Source organism: Egretta garzetta, unplaced genomic scaffold (assembly GCF_000687185.1).
Source record: "Egretta garzetta isolate BGI_Z169 unplaced genomic scaffold, ASM68718v1 scaffold670, whole genome shotgun sequence".
NCBI classification, from domain to species: Eukaryota; Metazoa; Chordata; class Aves; order Pelecaniformes; family Ardeidae; genus Egretta; species Egretta garzetta.
This window is the reverse complement of record NW_009258391.1, coordinates 578,225-599,387: the sequence shown is the minus strand read 5'-3', so window position 1 is coordinate 599,387 and position 21,163 is coordinate 578,225. Positions and strand designations below refer to the sequence as shown.

Here is a 21,163-nt window from a genome sequence, read left to right as displayed (position 1 = left end):
CCTCCAACCCTTGACCCAACTGCTGTTTCATCAGTGCTGAAACCCTCTGAAAACTTACATCAAAAATATTTAATTTCTTGGCACTATATTCACCTATATTACACACTGAACTTCCTAGAATAGTTTTTGGAAGATCAAAATAATCCACATGGCTTTCTCAACAGTTCACTGGGTTAACATCAAGGTTTATGGTAAATTCAATCTGCTTTACATCTACATTTAAAGTATATCTAACTGATAGCAGACAAAGTGTAAATAATAGAACATGTATCTCCATCCCGACTGAATAAACTTTACTGCAAAGAAGTGCCACTTTTAAATATTTCCAAGAGCCTTCCACAGGCCTCCAAGAGAACATGATTTCTATTCAACTGACTCCATTTGTGGGATTCGACTGCTGTGAGCACAGTCTCAAATGCTCAACTTTGGATCAGAATTTGGTCAATACTAGACGTTTCTTTTTTCTTGAAAACATTTATGCATATATCAGCAAGCTAATAAATTTATCCATAACTATATTAGTATGTAACTCCACACAGTTAGTATATTTATAGTAAATATTATAGTAGAAAACTAACCAATAAATCCTTATGGGAATAAGCAGCTTGCTTCTTTGAACTACGAGATTCGCTGTAAGCATGACTCTAAGAATAAAATTTAGAAAATTAGTATCACTATGTAATAGCATCTTCAATCTTAAAATATGAAGAAGTCAAACCTAAGGATTTAAGATATTTATCACCTACAACGGAAATACCACAGAAAGTTCTAACTACACAATTAGAATAATAGGCCATGCTTCTACCGCTGTGTAAAAAAGAACTGGTAAGTGAAACTACAATCAACCTTATCTCAATTAACACAGGCTTGGCTTAAGTCAGTGTTCACAAAAAATGTAAAACCAATAAATAAGCTAAAAAAACCTTAACATCACAGACTATTTTAAGTATTATATTGTCTTTGCCTATCTGTAGCTAATTCAGGTAACACTGCTGTTTAAACAAACCCAGCTTTTCAAGCTGCTTGCATGTTCCTTTTAGTGGTACTTGGTGATTTTCTTTGCTTAAGTAGACATACACAAAAGTTACTTGGTGTAATACCAATGAGAATGTGATTCACTCTGCCATTGCTTCATAACAATAAGAAGGATTTTTTTTTAAGTAAAGGTATACAAATCACCTGCTTTTTCTCAGGACTGAAATAATTTCCCATTAGATTAAGTTTAAGTTTCTATATGGAAATGGAGAATTCAAATATATGCATACACACCCTTTTTTAAAAAAATGTATGTCTTCCAGGTCTACTCTGTATATGTCACTTCACTACAAAGTTTAGAAATAACAGATAAATACTAACAAGTGCTTACTGTAAGATAGCTGTCTGTGAAATGTGACTTCATTAGATTTTCTTCCAGAGAAACTTTATACATGCATTTTATGGGATGTGTTAGAATCGTACTGCTATTCTAGGTCTGAAAGTGTGATAGTACAAGTTTATATATTTTTTTAAAATCAGTAATTTAAAGTAGCAAGTTAGTGTTATTACACCTTAAAAACAGAGCACAAAAGCAGTCTTCAAAGACATGCAAAGTGTTAACATACAGGGACTGAGTATCTTGTAGATCTATCCTTAGTGCTGTCATACTGAAGTAAAAGAAAATGAAATTAAAATCATGAAGTTAAAAAGATTAGCTTTTTTCCAAAGAATTACTAAAAAGACTTAAAAGGAAGTTACAAGAAAACTTATTCTACTAATTATGAAAACTTACACATAAAGGAATGCCATTTATCCAATCTAAAGGGCATTCTGAAGCTGGAACATTTAATAAAAACTATTTTTTTTTACCCCAACAGCATTCCAATTTCTGAAAAGTTAAGTAATTTTGGACAGCAGTAGGTTGTGTGAAATATTTCATGTGGTTTGGGTAGCAGAATTTTAAATAATTAAGCAGTCTCACAGTGGATTGTATTACACTAAGACAGTATTTTGTTAGGTTACATGATAAAAGGCTCATGACATGTGCAAAAGTGCCCAGAGGATCAGTCAGCCCCGCTGTCAAGGTATGAAACCCATCACGATGTGGGGGCTCTCCAGGGCACCCTACAGACTGAGGGAGGTTACTGCCTACAGGGCACAGAAGACATTACAGGATGCAGGGGAACAGCAGCTTGGGATCAGGGGAGGAATCAAAGGTGGGGAAAAAGAGGGATAAATGTGTTTTCAGAAGGAGCAAGTGCATGAAAAAGATAGGACAGTGGGACGAAAGGGCCACCTGTGTGCAAAGAGACTGCTGGTCTCCTGGATTTGGCAACTCTTAATAATACTTATGAAAACAGCTTTGTAATAATAGCTTAGCCAGTGTCCCCTAAACAACAGCAACATTCGTGGAGTTTTACATTCTTTTTTCAACATACTGATTTTAAATTTTCAGAGCAAGCTAGCTTTTTCCAGTTAATTTAAAATTTCACAGGTATAACATAGCTATTCTGACTGTAGGTAATGCACAATCCAAAAATGTTACTTAGTATCACTCTAAGCTTTCTTAACAAAGCAAAACAAATTAAAGGTAGTTTACTTTGAGAACATTACATGTTATACTAATAGCATGCTACAGCATTACCCACTGTAATTTTCAACGTAAGAACTACTGAGAGGATTACAAGAAAAAGTTTCTTCTTGTCTATTGATAGGTCTGAAAATTCCTTCTAGAGATCAAATTAACACCAAAAATTCCCTGGTTTTAGATTTTATACTTGTTTATAAGTTAATATAGATCAGGTTCAGTTCATATTATTTCATATTGTTTTCATATTGTCTCAATAGTTCCAATATATCCAATATTCATACTATATTAAATAATAATTTAATATTATTAATGTAATTTACAGACTATAGTACCCTTTTGTGTTGCTAAAAGCATTACTGTACAGGACCCATAGGACACCGTACCAGTTGTAACCAACTTAACCATTTATTTTTTTTAAAAACAGTTTTTATATTTAATTATTTATCTACCAATAAGCACTCTTGCTATCAGAGATGTGAGATAGATCACTCAGATAATGATTATCATCACAACACTTAACTTCTACCTTAACTATTAACAGCTTAACAGTCTACTAATGAATACTTAAGTTGCCTAAACTAGGAATACCACAAAATAAAAAGAAATACCCATTTCTGTATATTTTCCAGCCTTGACTGTAGGACTAACATTCCAAAATAATTGAGAAAAAAGGTTTCCTGCCATAACTTTTAGCAACACCTTTGTACTTCTCAAGGTTGATGCAGATCCTTTACCACTTTTACTTCTCTTTTGTGACATTAGAAGAGAGAGACTGTAGAGATTAATTCCCTTCAAACTTGGATTTATCTTCAAGACAGAACACTTAACACTTCCTTTAAGTCCTCAAACTTGTTATCACAAAGTGTTGAAATACATCAGTCATCGCAGCAGTCCACTTAATACCATTTTCTATAAAGAAGCATGCTTTCACCAAACTACTGCTTTGGTAAGTACACACAGAAAACATTATAATGTGAACACATCAAAGCATGCTCATTCCAGGCTACACACCACAAGATCTCTCCTTCTGGAGGTACTGGCTCTGCTCCTGTGAGACCCACTGACATCCAAAGAACTCTTAAGAATGAAATTGTAAAAATATATCAATACACAAAATAATTCTGAAAACCTCTAATGACAACTGTTAATCTTCACTGAAAGGCAAAAAATAACCGAGGCAGTCAAAGAAATTCTGGGTAAGCCCCGCAAAAATGAGCTCAATTATCTGCTGAGTTCAAGCCCCATTCTTTTGTCAAGGGTAAATTACTTAATCTATGTCTTGGCATATTTTGTCTGTTAACCGAGCTGAGAGCAGATCTGAGCAAACCTGTAGCAGCTCATAAATTTGTAAGTGTTGCTGCACAGCATATCTTACATGCTTTTTCTGTAAACCATTTATTGTTTGCAAAGTAGTCAACGCTACCTGAGTTTAATTTATTTGGTAAAAATCTCTGTGATAAATTTCAGAAACACTTTACTTAACACCAGGACTTGCAAGTTGTTAACACAAAATTCAGTTAATCAGAGATTACATTTAGTTGCTGAAACCTCTTAGTGACAACCACTGGTTTTTTTGAAGTCATGCAAAGAAACAGCTTATTCTGCCTTCCAAAATAAACAAAGCCAACCCTTTTATTTTAGTAATTTGTCCCTCTCTGAGCTTATACATGCAGATCAATGACAAGCTGATTTCTAGGCAGATCTACTAAAAACAGGAAAATGTTTAAAAACACTCAATAAACCCATTCTTTAACAATGCATATGGCATAGCATATAGGAGAGCCTAAAGAATGTAACAAACACTTCTATTAGCCGACTCTGGGACACCTTGCATCATTCAGGTTAAGTCTTTGCCACTAACGAATAATACCTCCCTACATTCTCAAAGAAATAAAACCCTACATCATATCAAACTCTTCTTCAAATTGTATCCTAATGTACTATTACTTTTTCTTGCAGAAATATTATAGAAACACAGGAATACTTAAAGCACAAGAAAAGACACAACAGCGAGCAGATGACTATCGGCATGAGTTTGGAATGAAAGTCCAAGATACAAATCAGTATTACTCATCTTCAGTAAGTGGCACTGATTCAGGACAACTGAGTCAGCAGTAGTACTCATTTTATTTAATAAAAATTCGCCTGCTTACAGAATTTCTGAGACAGATAAGGAAAATGGGAGATTTTTTTTCCCCATCAGACTTCTCTAAACTAGACCAGTGTTTGATCATTAATAGCACCTTCACATCTGACCATAAGATTTGATCTGTAGTAGTGATCATAACACAACTGACAACTTACGTAGGAATCTTAATGCTCTACCCTTTCAAGACAAGCCAATTAATTCTTACTAGCTGGCAATATCTGAAGTCTAAGCGACTACAATTACTCAGCTTTTTAAAAAAGAAATAAATCATATTAGACTGGAATAATACTAAAAGATGACACTTAAAACTTGTCATTAAATATTCACTATTCCAAAGAACTTATTGTTGAACTACATATATTTCCAAATGCCTACTCAATTATTTTCAGCAATGAAAATATACTGTAAACAAATATATGTAGAAGAAAAAAAGCACGAGCTATTTATAGTAAAAACATAGTCAAAGAATTAAAATGTGACAACATTAAACGCAAAGATTGAAATACATACAACTACCTTGTTGTCATTGATGCAAATAAAGTATCAGATGAACTATAACATTATAGGCGATTTAAGAGATTGACTCTGACACTGCTAATACTTGGAAGACTTAAAGCATCATCCGATCCCTAAGAAAATTAAACCAAAACCCCCAATTTATTTTTTTTTTTAAAGGCCATGGTGGAAAAGGAAAAATATACAATTCGAACACAAACCAAATATGAATGTCGACTGGACCGGTGAGAATACCTGGCCCTCTCTGAATCTTCCTGAGAAAGAAGAAATGCAGAGTTATTTCATAGAGGGGAAGAAGAAAAAAAAATATGATAAAGTAAAAGCAAGCAAACGTGAGCAACATGCTGTTAGCACTTCTAATGCACATATTATTTTGAATAATCCACTGTGGCAAGTGAACTCATTCAGGTAAGAACAACTGTGATTTCACCTGATTTGCGTAAGTATGCCAACACACTACATTAGGAGATGTAAATAAGAGGGGTTAATATAATTAATAATTAGTGTTCAGTAGTCAATCTTTCTTCCAATTAATGTGCAGAAAAAAGTACAAGATTTTTTAAATTAAGAAATTAAAGTAAAAAAATTTAAAAGCTTTACAAAATTACATTATTAAGAAATTTACTATAGAAGTACTACAGTCAGATTATGAATATTTTACAAAGTTATTTTAGCCCTAATAGAGATAATTCTCAGTTTCCTCACACATACTATAGATTTTCTCCTCTATTATAGGAACAAAGCTTCTTAAGCAAATTGATCAATTATAAGTCCTATAGGTAGTTCTGCTCTACAATGATAGTGAAAATAATAAACCCAACTTCTAAAATTTGGGGTACGACAACTAGCTAGGGCACCTTACTATCTTTTGCTCTATTGAAAGATTGAGAAATGCTCATTTTGGCTCACACAAAGGAATAGGTGAGAAGCAGGAGGACAACAATACAACTAATTTAAAAATAAGCATTAAAATGCTTCATGTGCCATAAGCTTCTCAAATTTTTAGTTACAGTAGGTAAGCATGTTAAGAATAAGCTTAATTTTAAACTAACCCATCTGAAGGCTACAACAGGGCTCTAAAACTAGGAATCCTTCCTTAAATTACTCACTTTCTACAGTTTTCAATATGTCAAACTATTCTAAAGACTGTAAGTGAGTTATCCTTAGGGTTAAAAGCTCAGCCTCCAGATCACAGATGGATAGCTAAAGACTGAAGCTGGCTTTTGTACCGCTTGTGGTCACATGGGTATTTCTTGCATTATCACTGGGTACATTAATTTGTTTAATATTATTTTGTGACATTTAGTCTTCCTTTCTATAGTGTCTACTTTGAAATGTAAAATGAGTATTTATGCTATATAACTTTTCAACACATTACAGTCACATCACTGCCGATTTTAAATATACTTTGTGTCTGTAGTCTAAATGGACAAATATCTGCTGCTAACATTTGCAGCTTGCAAGTAGACGGTTTGCTATCTATATAAGATTACTCTTAATTGCTGGCATAACACCACAGCTAATAATATGTTCCTGTTACGCAAAACTTCAACTTCTAATACAATTTTCTGTACATTTCTGTAACTAATCTACTTAGGGTAACAAGTCTCTTCCTGACATACAATCAGAAAATAGAAAGCCAATGTTAAGTGTTCAGCATATTCAGCTCAAAGGATAAAGTACCTACTACAGTACATGTTACAAACAGATAATTGTCGCTGGTAGCTATCAAGCTTGATTTCTAAGAATTTAAGCTTGAAATCTGTACTTTATCTAAGCCAAAGGTTAGGTCTCCCAATCCAGGAAAGGAGTGCACGCCTGCTCAGAAACCTTCTGCAGGAGATGTGCCTCTTATGAGTGCAAAAAGAAGGTGGCATTCAACTGAATGGCATTAATTTTGAAGTGAGATTGCTCATAAATGCTATCTGTGTTCCACAGGTTGGAAACCCTTGCTCTTCAGAAAAAAAAAAAAGAAACCAAACAAAAAAAACCCACAACACAAAAAACCCAAACAACCCCACACTCAAATATGCATTTCACCACGAGATAACAGAAACCTACGTTGTTCTTTATATGTGACATGAGAACTAATATACACACAAATGTCAGCTAGGCAAAGAAACATTATAAAGTCAGTACAACTTTTGCAAATAAAATTCATAATGACAGCTCTAGGATTTCTCAACATAAGTGCTGATTAACTGTCATGGTAGTTTTAACTGTTTGAAATTATGGTTACTCTAGGCATGTATTACTTAAATCTTCTTGATTCAAAATATTCACACAGTGAACACTTCCCTAAAAACACAAAAAGAAACTCACATCTCCCATGGGCCTTTTTAAGAGGCACATGAATTCTGTGAAAGGAACTCTCTCTCAAAAAAAATTGCACTGAATTAGTATAAACAGAGCAGCAGCTTTCTCAGATTGTAACTCAACTCCTACTTAGTGAATTTAAACTAAATAAATGAACAGTCAAATATAATTATTTATTGAAAGTGAGGGGCAAGGTGTAAAAGGATGCAAGTGATGCCTGGAGTGGTTTTTTGCTTGGGTGGGTTTTTTTCTTTTTGGGTTTTTTTTTGTTTGGTTGTTTTTTTAATCTTTTACAATTAGTTTTTTTCTGTCACAGAAGTGACTTTAACCATCAGTGAAAAGACTAGCATTTGCCACATGACTCAAAGAAGAAACAAATAAATGCAAGTCTGCTAAGGAAAAAAAAGTCAAAAACCTAAACCCCAGAAATTAACTGAAGCAAAAAAATTCACTATTGAAAAGATGTTTACCATGATTGAAATGAGTGTAATTTCATTTAAAATAGATTCATGACTTTAAGCCAGCACATGGTAGAAAGAAGAAAAATTTAATTTTAAGAAAAAAATCTCATTTCATAGTTTGTCTTTTGCTGCCATAAAGCGCCCTGCATATCCACATCCATATATGTAATTGTTTTCAGTAATAAACCACTTTGAAATGACACACAGCAAACCATTAGTGAATTACTTCCTTCGAATCCTGTGTTAGTTCTCTTGAGTGGCAAAACCATGCACAACAGGTGGTTTTAGCCTACCATCCATTTCTGGATATGAGCCCATTTTCTATCATACGAATGCTGAGAAAACTACAGAATGTAAAAACAAAAACAAACCATTTACAATATAGATTAGTCACCACACAGACTGGATTCCTAAATTCCTAATCAAAAATTTGGGAAAACCTAAGTTAATTGCCATGTAATCTTCAGTATAATATCAGATACCTACAGCAATTAGAAAACTGGAAGTATGGAATAATGAGAAGCATATAAAATTGAGGCAAAAACATATTTTGTAAATTGTACGTGTTATTACCACAGCAAAAAACACACCCCAAATATCAACATTTGCATGGATTTGAATGTAATCATGATAAATAATAGATTCTTAATCTTTTGCATGCTATGTCAAAACCGGACTCAAATGCAATAACCATGAAATAATCAGACTGCTGAAAATCTAGTTCCTAGGAGCTTTTTGTTGGTGTTTGGTTGGTTGGTTTTTTTTCAAAAAATGCAAACTGGTTTTTAGTAGAAACATGTGGAGCAACACACAACCATATGTGTAAATATTATCCCAGTTCTATTTTTTTTTTTTAAAGATCCTGACAATAGGTAATTTATTGTGAACAATTTTTGGTATAATCCATATGGGAAGAAATTGACTGAAACCTGCATATCCAAAGTCACATGTCCAAATTATCCATATACTAAGTATATTACAAACACATTAAAAATAGAGCAAAATAATTCTCTCTACTTTTTCATAGTTTATCCTATGCATTAGGCAGTGTACATTTTGGGTATGATCATGTTTATCATTTATGCTGTGCTGCCAGTTATCCATATTTAATGGACCTTTTGCACAGCAACAAGCAAAGAAACTGCCACACGTTAAGTAATTCTTCTTCTAAAAGCACAAAAGTCACCAGCTGAGTCAGCCATAAATCTAGTCATTCAAATCCAGACAATATTAAACTTCACATTAGAAGTTGAATACTGTTCCTCTCTATGCAAAATTATTTATACAAGTCTGAGTTCTGGATATTGTCATCATGTTCCCTCTTCTCATTTAAAATCAAATAAGCAGTAATAAGAAAGCCTCAGCCCTTTAAATATCTAAAGATAAACATTCAGATTAATCTTTAGCCCTTTAAATATCTAAAGATAAACATTTAGATTAGTCTTTGTCCAATTTTGATTACTAGCCTTAAATTTGCTGCATTTGTTAAAGGTAAAACATCCAAGCATCTGATCTTGCCTGTAAAGCTAGTATTTAAAATCACATTAAAAACGCTTTATTTTTCATTTGAAAGCAAGAGCACGAATAGTCTATTTTGTATAACAGAGTTTTTCCACAATATGAGCATAACTATTAAGGAAGTTCAAAATGAATGGTCAGATTAATATTTTGTGAGGTACTATCCACAGGTTAATAGTTATCCTTTTAGTTATGTAACCTAAGTGGAAAGGGGGGGATAGGGGGGAAGAATCTAACAGTTGCCTGATGCTGAAAATACTGGCATGCAGTTGAATTACACTGAAAGACAAAATCTGATGCAAGTACAGAAATAAAATCCATTAAGAATTTTAATAAAAGTTTGCAATAATTCCTCATGATTTGCACTACCTCTTTTTGCTGTCGCTCCAGCTCTCTCATTCGTATATCTCTTGCTTCTGCTCGAGCTGCCCGTTTGGCTGCAAGCCTGGCTTCTGCCTACAAGCAAATTGAAAATACTGGAAGTTAGAAACACATTTTTTGTATAATGGCTTGAGTACTTAATTTAATAATCTCTTCACAAAACCACATTAAGATTCTAACATCACAATATGCAGGCAGTAAAGAAATCAGAGTTCTCAGAATGAAATTTCAGAAAGGATGTATACCCAAGTCTTTACAGATACCATTACTAGTCAAGAGAATTACACGTTGATAGAAGAATTGAGTTCAGAAATATTGCTGTCCCTAAATCAAAAAATTAATGTCTTGCAGACTTTAAGAGGACTTTGTCTATGCATAGTATTTAAACAGGCATGTATGCAATGCAGAATTTTTGGCCACAGAAAGACATTAAAACAATGAATCAAAGATATTAAACCACTCCTGTTCATGTCATAGTTAAAGGCTCTGCTATCATTTGGAATTATTTCAAAAAGCACACATCATTTAGAAGTTGAATTACTTCAAATAGCAATCATAAAGCCAAACTGATTACTGGGCAAAATGTAAGAAAGAAATCTAAGGTTACAGTTACTCAAGAACTGTAAACATTCACCATCACAAAGAAGGAACTTCCCTACCTTTCTATTCAAACCTTTATACTCCCAACACCTTCCCTGGACACAGCTCCAGCACTCAGAATCTGCTCTAAACCAATTTAACTAACTACCATAGCAGAAAATTAACAACAACAACAAAAAGTAGTTTTTTGAGTTTTCTGCTATGTTAGTGAAGTGAATTGGCTTTTACAATGATTTTATGAACACAAAACCCAGCAAAAGGGACTGGCAGGACAAACAGTAGTGAGACCTCCCCCTTTTCAGTGGCAAAAATCAGTTATATCTCCTGCACTGCTTGTGAAACCTGGGTATTGACAGATATAACTATGTATTTTCTCCACTTTATCCAGCCTCAACCAAAAAAGAAACACATTGACTTTCAGACCCTAAATGCTACCTGAAATTTAATCAGTTAATTAATTACATGAGGCAATAATTTTTTGCATAAACTAGCTGAGGAAAATACAAGCTCAATTTTTTTCATGTTTCAATAATGAGTTGATGAAGATTTTATCTTAATTTAAATTTTTGAAATATTAAACCACTGAAGACAGATTTTCCACCAAAAATTCAGTTGTTTATCTGATATTAATTAAGAACTTATGAGAAACACCAGCAGCCAAAAATTTAGATCTCCTAACATCCAAAACATTTAATCTTATAGAACTTTTTAAAAATGTAAAATTCAATGGCATTTTGCCTTTGGTTAAGGATATAGCCACTATCACAGAATAGGTTTATTTAAAACATAAGAAACCTACAAAATTCATGACAACTGCAATAACTATCACTGTGCTTCAGGAAAAAAAGGGCATTTAACTCAGTTTAACTTTACATTTTTATTAAAGTACAGGTACAAAAATATCAAATAATGATGAGAAAGAAGACAAATACATTACAGCTTTATTACTTAAAATCGTTTGCCTTAACTTCAAATGACTCATTAAGACTGTTTTTCTGTATTTTGCACACTACAACGAAATGATTCCAAGTCTGTGTCAGCTGTGATGTAATCCCTTTTCAGAGCAGCATAAAGCTACTCTTCTTCATATCTGATAATAGTACACAAGCAAAGCAAGGGGATTCCCATGCAACAAGAAGTCTTCTCACTTGCAGCCTATTCTGTAATTGTCTGTAATTATAGCTCTGTCCCATATAACCTTTCGCACAAACGTGTATGCAGCACAGAAAGAGGAAGGACCCAAACAGATGACATGTCTGGGTTTAGTTCTGTCTATAGATCAGCAGACAGCTAGATCTAGCCTTTTAACAATAAAGCCTTGCCAGAGTTTAAGACAGAAAGTTAACTCATTTACTGATTCACACTAAAAATCAATTCACTACTCTCTCCTAGTCCTATAGCCAGAGACCTCACTTGCACATTCCGACAGTAGAGGGGAAACTCCTTTTCTTCCAATTTACTAAACCTTTAAATAAAATACAGGAGAATTCTACAAACATTTGTCATAAAATGGGTGCCTGGAATTGAAGTAAGAAACCTACCTTTTTAGAGAAAATTTTCAGCAAAAATTGGTTTGGTATTACATTAATTATTAATATGAGCAACGAGATTCCTCTAAAAAGCACACAATTTCAAAAAGACAAAGAAGTTGGCAAGTTAACTGAAAGCGCAGTTCTCAGGCTTCCTTCACCAAAACTTAGAGCAAGAGACAAATCACATTACTATTTGAAAGGCCATCATACCAAGTAATTCTTTATTCTCAGCAGAATTGTTAGAGAACAGACCTCATGTTATCAATAGAGCACTCATACAAATCTTGATAACTATGTAATTGAAATTCAAAGCTAAGATTAATAAAGAAATAACCATAATTCAAAACGACAGTTTTCTCGACAGGTGCTGCTGTTCACTCTGTTATGTTACTGAGGAAAGCCCATAAAAGTTGTGAAACAATTTTCCATTAAAACTCTTCACAAATTAAATTCTTCAGGTATATTGAAATAAAGTCTTTAAATATCTGCTGAGGAAAATACAATGCCACAACAGCTTTGGATAAAGAACTGAGTTGAAAAGATGAAGCTGTTTGGACTACAGAAGCAGCACAGAATGTAAATCGAGACTACTTATGTTGGGGGGAAAAAAACCCAGACAACAGTGAAAGAATAGGCAGTCACGTTATAATGCTTTTCTAATTAAATTACTATTTGAGTTGTAGAGCATTCTAAATACATCACTATTCCTTGCTCATAGGAAGCTGGGAGTCAGTACAGGTTACTTAGTTCTACAGTTTGCATTAAGCAAATTTCACTCTACAGACTCACCACTACGGTCTTGATTTCAGTTTTGTTAGTCATTATTCTCTATACAGTCTTTAGACACACATAAATAAAATATATTATTTATGAAGAAGATATATTACAATACCATCTAATTGAAGTACAGCTTGTTAAAAAGTAATATAACATAGCGAATTCCTGTTTTCATAGAATAGTTTGGGTTGGAAGGGACCTTTAAAGGTCATCTAGCCCAACCACCCTGCAATGAGCAGGGACACTGCTAACCAGATCAGGTTGCTCAGAGCCCCATCCAGCCTGACCTCGAATGTTTCCAGGGATAGGGCATCTACCACCTCTCTGGTCAACATGTTCCAGTCTTTCATCACCCTCATCATAAAAAAAAAGTCTTACTTTATCCAGTCTAAATCTACCCTCTTTTAGTTTAAAACCATTACCCCTTGTCCTGCCACAGCTGGCCCTACTAAAAAGTTTGCCCCCATCTTTCCTATAGGCTCCCTTTAAGTACTGAAAGGCTGCAATCAGGTCTCCCCGCAGCCTTCTCTTCTCCAGGCTGAACAAGCCCAACTCTCTCAGCCTTTCCTCATAGGAGAGGTGTTCCATCCCTCTGATCATTTTTGTGGCCCTCCTCCGGACCAACAGGTCCATGTCTTTCCTGTGCTAAGGGCTCCAGAGCAGGATGCAGTACTCCAGGTGGGGTCTCACCAGAGTGGAATAGAGGGGTGAATCACCTTCCTCGACCTGCTAGCCATGCTTCTTTTGATGCAGCCCAGTTACAGTAGGCAAGCACATATTGTTGACTGAAGTAAAAATGAAACTGTGGACTGTCCAAGACCTAGCAAATCTGACACTGAAAGTTTCTAAAGGGGACTTCCAATTGCTAAAAAGAAACGTGGTAGCTGAATTTTCTTAAACACTTTAACTGAGGTAGATGAGGTATCTGAAGAGATGAGGTATCCAAACCTGTTAGAGCCATACCAGTACACTTACACTGGTAAGTTAGAATGGAAAGAAATAGCATGGTTTTAATTCTGGAGGGCAATAGGAGCCATGAGGTATAGATACAACAATTTTGCATGGAATTTATTCAGAGAAGCAATCAAGAAAGGAAACAGAGGACTACAGAGATCTTTGTAACAAAAGAGATTGGGTAGAAAAAAAAACACAAGGAAGAGGCACTTCAAGACTTTGGGTAGGGAAAAAAGGATTAATTAATAAAGGATTAATTAATAACTAAATCTGTAAATTTTTTTTAATATATGAACATACTCATACTACTCATTACCTTTTATGTCCTACCCTAAGGACAAATATGTGATTTTAAACCAAGAGCCATGTCTGCATTTCTTTGGGTACTAGCTCTGCTCTCAGTAACAAAACAAAGCCATCTGTTACCACTGACTTCTGGAATTCTTCGTTTTGAAATAGGTACCAAAGAACATCATATGCAAAAATAAAAGTAATGTTTCTTTGCACCTGCATAAACAGCATTTCATTCTTGAAGATTATGATGATTCTGGCTGTTTTCAAGCAGTTAAGCTACCACCTCGAAGCAGTATTCACTGATTAGGTTATTTCATAGCATATGCCTAGTAAACATATGGGTAGAAAGAATATTCTCCTTCCATTACAGGCATCATGGTCAGTTTCCTCATTTTCACCTAAAACCCAATTACTAACAATTACTTACAGTCATTTAGAAAACATCTCTGCTTATTCCATTTTTTTTTAATACATATTCTGCCACAATCTTTTGAAAACCTTTCAAACCATTTTATCTCAACTTCCAAGGATAACATTTAGTTCTTCAGTTAAATCCAAGATATTTTTGGCAAGAAAGTAGAAAAGGAAAAAGACCAGATTTTAATTTGAATGCTTTTGTAAAGATTGAGTCTGGAGTCTCTCCTTTCTGATGTGTTTTTTCTTAGTCTCTTCACAGCAATGATCAAGTTCTTCACCAAGATAAGATGTATACTAGTACATAGAATTTACATGGTAGAAATTTCCCCCATGTCAAGCAAGGAGAAGCATAACATGTCTCAGGCGTCTTCTTCCTTCCCCTTGCTTGCAAGAAGGAATTCACTAGAAAGCAAGAGTATTTTGATTTTAACTTTTATACTGTAGAGAAAGCAGTTCATTAATTAGCTCAGATTCAGCATAAAAGCTTCAAAAGGACAAAATACAAGCTATACTAAAATATGTTATTCACCTCTGAAAAAAATATGAATGCTTTTCATTGAAGAATTAGAACTATTTTGTCATCATGGGCTACAACACGTATAACTCATTTCTCCCTCCGTCAAGGGATATGCATATTTACATCCTGCGTTTTCCAAGATAGGAGGCCCAGGCAAGGAAGGTTTTTCTCCTTCCACCAGATGGCAGCGGCGAGGGCGCTTCGGCATTCTGCCAGCTCCAGCAAAGCATCAGGGTGAGTGTTTTAAAGCATTCACCGTATTTCTTAATACACTATTACACGCTGCAATATAAAGTTTATTTCATCATTTCTTAAGTGAACATGCATAATTTATTTCTTCTCTTGCTCATTACTTCTGTATTTGCATTTCCATGCTTTTTACCCTCCTCATCTCCTTACTGTCTCATGGACCCAAGGCAAGACCATCACTCGTGTGCCAAATATTTCTTATATATTCTTATATTTCTTATGCCTCCTCAGAAATATCTTCCTTCCACTTATTTCTGATGTGTCTACTCTTCCTCCAGTTGCCTACAAAGCAAAGACTATAAACAACAAAATCTTACGGTATACATAACTAAAAGGTTTAGGATTCTTTATTTCTGATGTCTCTTATTCTTCTGCCAGTTATTATACAGCACCATATATAGATTAGAAAATATCTAGAATACCTTACCTCCTATAAAATATCCTTAACCACACTTAACCACTATTAAAAACAACAGCAAACAAAATTTTTTAATACTAAAGTAGAAATAGCCAATTTAAAGATATTTAAGAGATCTCTTACTAAAACAAATTTAAAAATCATGTAGCATCTACAAAGAAATTCTCCATGTGAGGGTGGGGTTCTCTGGAGTTTTGTTTGTTTATGAAAAGCTGAAGCTATACACAGAGAGAAACAAGTACTGAACTTTGAATAGGTTCAATGTGACAAAGACTATATTGTTAACTGTTTTAAAATTGATGATATAGCCTTCAAACATTTTAAAATATTGAACTCGGCTTTTTCTACCCTTGCAATTTAAGTAACATGACATTTTTACTAAAGTAAGAAGAACTGCACTCTACTCAAAGTTTGAGCAACTACAGGGTGAATTTTAAATCCAAATGAATCTTTATTCTCTCCCATTAGAAAACATCTCTTAAGAGTTTCAAACTTCCTGCTATGCAATGAAAACAGTCATGAGAAGGGTTTCTGAAAAAATACAGACAAGATGCTAGAAGGAAGAAATTAAATGAATAGTGATACAATAGTTGTCCATAAGCTATAGTTCTTTGTCCTCTAGAATGGAAGGGTTGCTGAAGCAAGCATGGAAAGAAAGGATATAAAAGGTAAATCCTGATTGTCCCTTCAAACTGCTGCTTATCAGGTTGAGGCTGGTGAGAAGACAAGAGTCATGAGTCTCTTCTCACTTTCTGGCATGATGTTCATTGTATCTGAGCTTGAACTGAAGTTACTGTAAGAATGCAGGAGTGACCGAAACCTCTGCGATTGCAGGTAGGGCTGGTCCTGGAGAAAGAGGTTTCAAGTAAACGCAAGAGATGCCTGGCGACAACAGGTTACTGCTGAATATTTAAAATGAACACAACAACTTGTCTCTAAATTACAAAGACAAGTGAAGCAGTGATGCAGAAGTCAGCTGAACATAAGCTGTCCACAAAACAGCTTTATAAGCAGATAATCTCCACAATAAAACCCCAGGGAAAACAGATCTTGAGGTCGTACCAACTGTATCCAGCGTAGACTGTGAATATAACCTTGAGAATACAAACCTCAATTTTTATTTGTTTAGTTATTTGTTAAACAAAAAGAACCTAATCTAGACAGGAGCCTGAAGTCACACTAGACAATCCCTATGTATTATTTGGAATGAAGAAACTTTCCACAAGACAGAAGAAACTGTCTTCTACACCAGCTGTCTTATATTTTTTTGTCAATCTGAGAAAGCCAACCGCTTCAGAATCCATTACAACAGCTAGAGAAGGAACCAGAACATGGTATAAAAGAGCTCTTAATATTTGCAGGACATAGGCATTTTTAATTTTTTTTTTTTTTTTAAAGAAGTGATTACCTGACTTCATGTTAACCTTGCTAAAATCAGAAGACACTTGCCAATACTCCACTTTAATGTAGCTGGGTGTATTTACACTCAGAGATCCTTTTCTCCTTGCAGGAAACACCTCGACAATATAACCTACCACCTTTTTCTACAGCTTTTGAAAAAAAACGTGATAAACTGGTAATCCTCCCCAAAGAGGGGAGGATCAAACTGATCAACTGCAACCAATCTCACTCAAGACACTGAATCATATGAAGAGTGCATTATTTCCAGAAAAGGATGCATAGATTCCCTTCCCTGGATATGTACATCACCTTTACTCTTCCTCAGTTTCAGTGAGCACAGGGAATTCAATGCCAGGAAGGATAACACACAACAGAACACAAAATAAGTCCCAAAGAGAGAAGTCTGGTAACTCAGAAGTTCTTGGCATAAGGCAGTAATTCACCCCAATGTTGCTGTTTTAGCATACTTATGCCTTGTTTAGTGCAGAAGCATTGCAGAAGAGCTTGTCTCAATGCAAATCCCCACAGCAAGGAAAAGATATGAAAGAGGTCTCTAAATAACAGTGCCAGTGTTACAAGAAGTGAAGGGGAAGAGATACAACCAAAAGAGGAAAAGAGTCTTCTGAAGCAGAGGAAAGATGGAGAAAATGAAAGACGACTCACAAGGAGGAAGTAGTTTGACCAAGCCCTCAGATTCTATGATAGTGCCCTTGTCTTCCATTAAACATTTTCATGTAAGATGACATCTCAAATTCAACAGTGCAGAAGAATAACTATATAGAAATTAATTTATTGAATCAGTACCAAACAATTCTTTACACAACTTTTCCTAGAAAGCAGATGTTTGTTGGTACCAAAAGTAAAAAAATTGTAGTGTTTTCCATGTCCCACAGAACAAGGAAATCTCAATTTTGTCAAATTAGAGTGGTGAGAAAGAATAGGACTAGTGCTTTCTGAAATCTGAACTTTCAGAGGAAAAAAACCCTGAAATTTCACTATTCAAGAAGTCTTTGCTAGTATTACAAACTCTGATAATTCCTAGTGCCATTCTGTGACTGCTCTAGATCCCAGAGCATTTCTATGCAGTCTTTCCACAAGATCACCTTGAGTGCCAGTCTTTTGTTTCAGCATATTCTGTTTACTGTCTCGATACCTAGGACACCTTTTAGGAATGTTTTCCACACAAAATGTCTGACTTCTGGATTACAGGACTCCGTTCAACTGCTGTAAGTAACATCTGCTAAAAAGGTAACTTCAGCAGAGGAAGTTCTGGAACAAAACACCCTTTGACAATAAAAAGATAAGCAAACTATGTTGCTGAGATAATGGCCACAGAATGGTAAAGTACATCTACTCTATGTATTCATGCACTGAAAGATTGGCATGCCCTATATCAGCATGGTAACTGAAAACTTTTCCCCAGCCTCAAATGATAAGGCATATGTACGACACAGTAAAGTCAGATGTTATTTAAAGACAGAAATTAATGTTGTTAACTGGCCTGTGCTGTTATAGCCTAAGAAATGCCTTCTGTTTCTTTAAAGTAGAAGTTTTCTTTAGAATAAGTTGGCTAATACTATGAATTACAGTTACCAATTCAATGACAACAGCTGCTGTCTGACATAAGATCTAAGGAACAGCTTGTCCTACACAGACCTCTAGCTATGAGACATACTACTAGTTTAATTTAGCATTAAGGGGGAAAAAAAACGCTTCATTTTTGTTTAATTTACGCTCATGCTCAAATTTTAATTGAGGGGGTTAGCAATGTAAGGGAACAAAGCCCCACAGTAATTTTAAGTGAGATAATAATAATTACACCTTGTGATTGAGACGTTTTTATCTAGGCTAAGTTGTAAGCTGATGTTACTGTACTGGAACCATGCAAAGTATACTCGACAGAAACTTAAAGCCAGATTCCTTCTCCTTCATTAACTGTTTTCCCCAAAAATGGGAGATGGAACTTGATGACTGAGCCCATACATGACCCAAAGGCTCACACAGAACATATCTGGTAGGGCAAGAACTTCCATTAGATTTGGTGTGAACACAGCTTTCTGGAAAGTTACCAACTAAATGAAAATGATCTTTTTGCTGACAGAGCATTTCCTTTGCCTACAGTCTGTAATGGCTACATTTGAAAATTCATACACAAGTTGTGTTTTCATAGACCTATCACCTACCTATTTTGTCTTACATACACATATATGTATATATACACTACACACAAACGTATAGGCAACAGTTCACATTACAAGGCCAATTAGAATCTGCATTTTGCACTCATTTATGTCAACTAGGGTGAGCAACTTTGTAGATAGTGTAGTTCAAAGCTTCTGTATCTACTTGTATACAAATGGTGCTAAGGCTTTTCTTTCCAAGTTGCAGAGTTTCCTCCCAGAAAAACTCAAGTCCAAATAGATAGCTGTAAGACTAAATTCCAGCTGCTTCTAAATTCCAGCTGCCTCCTTCCTATATCCAGTGGGACAAAATTCCCCTTTGTATCAACTTCTTGTAATTGCATTTTTGGCTGGTTACCACCAGCTCTCTATTTTTCGGGTGGTGACTCTGTTAATAAAGTCCTGGTGAAGCATATATATTATTAGGCTTATTTAGCAGAAATGTGACTTACCACATTTGAAATAGAATATATTACAAATACCTTTTAATAATGACTATAACTCATTCAATACTAATACACCATACTTACCATCTTAAGAATACTATACACATCAATGGGATAAATGTGGAATTTTTTAGTTTTAGACAGGAGATAGCAACTGGATTTCTCATTTATCTTTAGCTAAGCATATAACTATTTGTAGAAATATCTGCTAAGCCTAAGTATGATCCTATGAAGTCACGTTAATATTATAATTAATATATCATTGTGACAACATGTCAGTAAATGTGATTTTTTTGATCAAAACTACTCTTAGTCTGTATTAATTGACATACTGTTGGCTAATTACGCTTTTTAATACACAGCTTAAAACATTTAACTTCTTCTGGATAATGAGATTGCTTTCATCCCTATTTCTGAATTTAAGACAATTTGAAATTAACAAACCTCTCTGGCAATGTTACTCAGAGCTTCATCTTCTGCAGAAAACCTGTCTTTCACTGGAGTTCTCTTCCGTCCTGATCCAGGAGTTCCCATTTTTATTCTCTGGTTCTGTATTTGCAAAAAGAGGCAGGAAGAAGTTCAGTTTTCAGATCTGGAATTAAAAACAACCCATACCCCCAAATATAATAAATTTTCCAATTCTTTAGCTATATAATACTCAAGAAACCTACATGCCACTGGCACAAATTTATCCAGCAATTGTATTTCTAAGAAAACTTTATCACAAAATCTTGTGAGAACTTTATAGAACACCACTGCATCCTACAAAATGCATATACAGCATTTTTCTACTGAACAGAACCCAACAGTTTACCTACAGCTTAAGAGTTACGCACAACTGTCAACTGGTCCTAGCTCAATGACGATACTATGTACCTTGTCACTTTTCACAACTTCTAAAAATAAGTATCCATTTAATTTTATGGACATGAAGAAAACCTATAGGCAACAACGGCTTCAAGAATTAAACTTACACAATCATTAGAAGTCTCTCCACAACAGGAAAGACAGATTCTGCGGACAAACTTTGCAAAGCATCCAAGCAGGTAAATGGGGCTCATTTACACCCTAATACAGCTGTTCTTATTCAGCTGTGACTGAATGAAAACTGCAGTCTTCTACTAAAGTAGAAGTTTTACTGTAGTAGAAGACAAGACTTTTCTTGACAAACAAACATCATTTTGGCAAATGAGATTCCTAATTTGGGAAATGAAGAGAGAAACGTACCAGCATCATATACCCAGAATAATACATAAAGTACCCTCTCAATCTTCTTTCAGAAACCTGTTATCAATTGCAAGAATATAAAAATCACTCCTAAACCAAAACATAGCACACACCCTACTTCCAGACATCCAGGTCCTTCCAAAAGCCAGATCAGACTTTGGTGGTAGTCCAGCTATTTGATATAAACGAGATAAGTGTCCCACACAGGGCTTGGGAAAACACCTTATTTAGAACAAAATTATCT

The 21,163-nt window shown here is 34.8% G+C and overlaps 1 protein-coding gene across 6 annotated transcripts in view; it reads right to left on the bottom strand.

The window, feature by feature from the left end:
- Nucleotides 1–20,248, bottom strand: part of LRRFIP2 (LRR binding FLII interacting protein 2) — a 49,242-nt gene extending 28,994 nt beyond the window's left edge. For 5 of the 6 annotated variants that reach the window (XM_035898115.1, XM_035898128.1, XM_035898119.1 and 2 more), the window contains exons 1-2: nt 20,137–20,248; nt 9,896–9,982 (exon numbers count right to left, since the gene is read on the bottom strand). In XM_035898115.1, the coding sequence (XP_035754008.1) occupies nt 9,896–9,982; nt 20,137–20,226 (177 nt within the window). In that variant the 5' untranslated portion in view covers nt 20,227–20,248. Of the gene's footprint in view, nt 1–578; nt 645–1,601; nt 1,644–3,577; nt 3,644–5,431; nt 5,486–8,301; nt 8,353–9,895; nt 9,983–20,136 lie in introns of all 6 variants that reach the window. The other variant, XM_035898110.1, reaches the window with a different exon arrangement.
- Between the last annotated feature and the right edge of the window lie 915 nt (nt 20,249–21,163).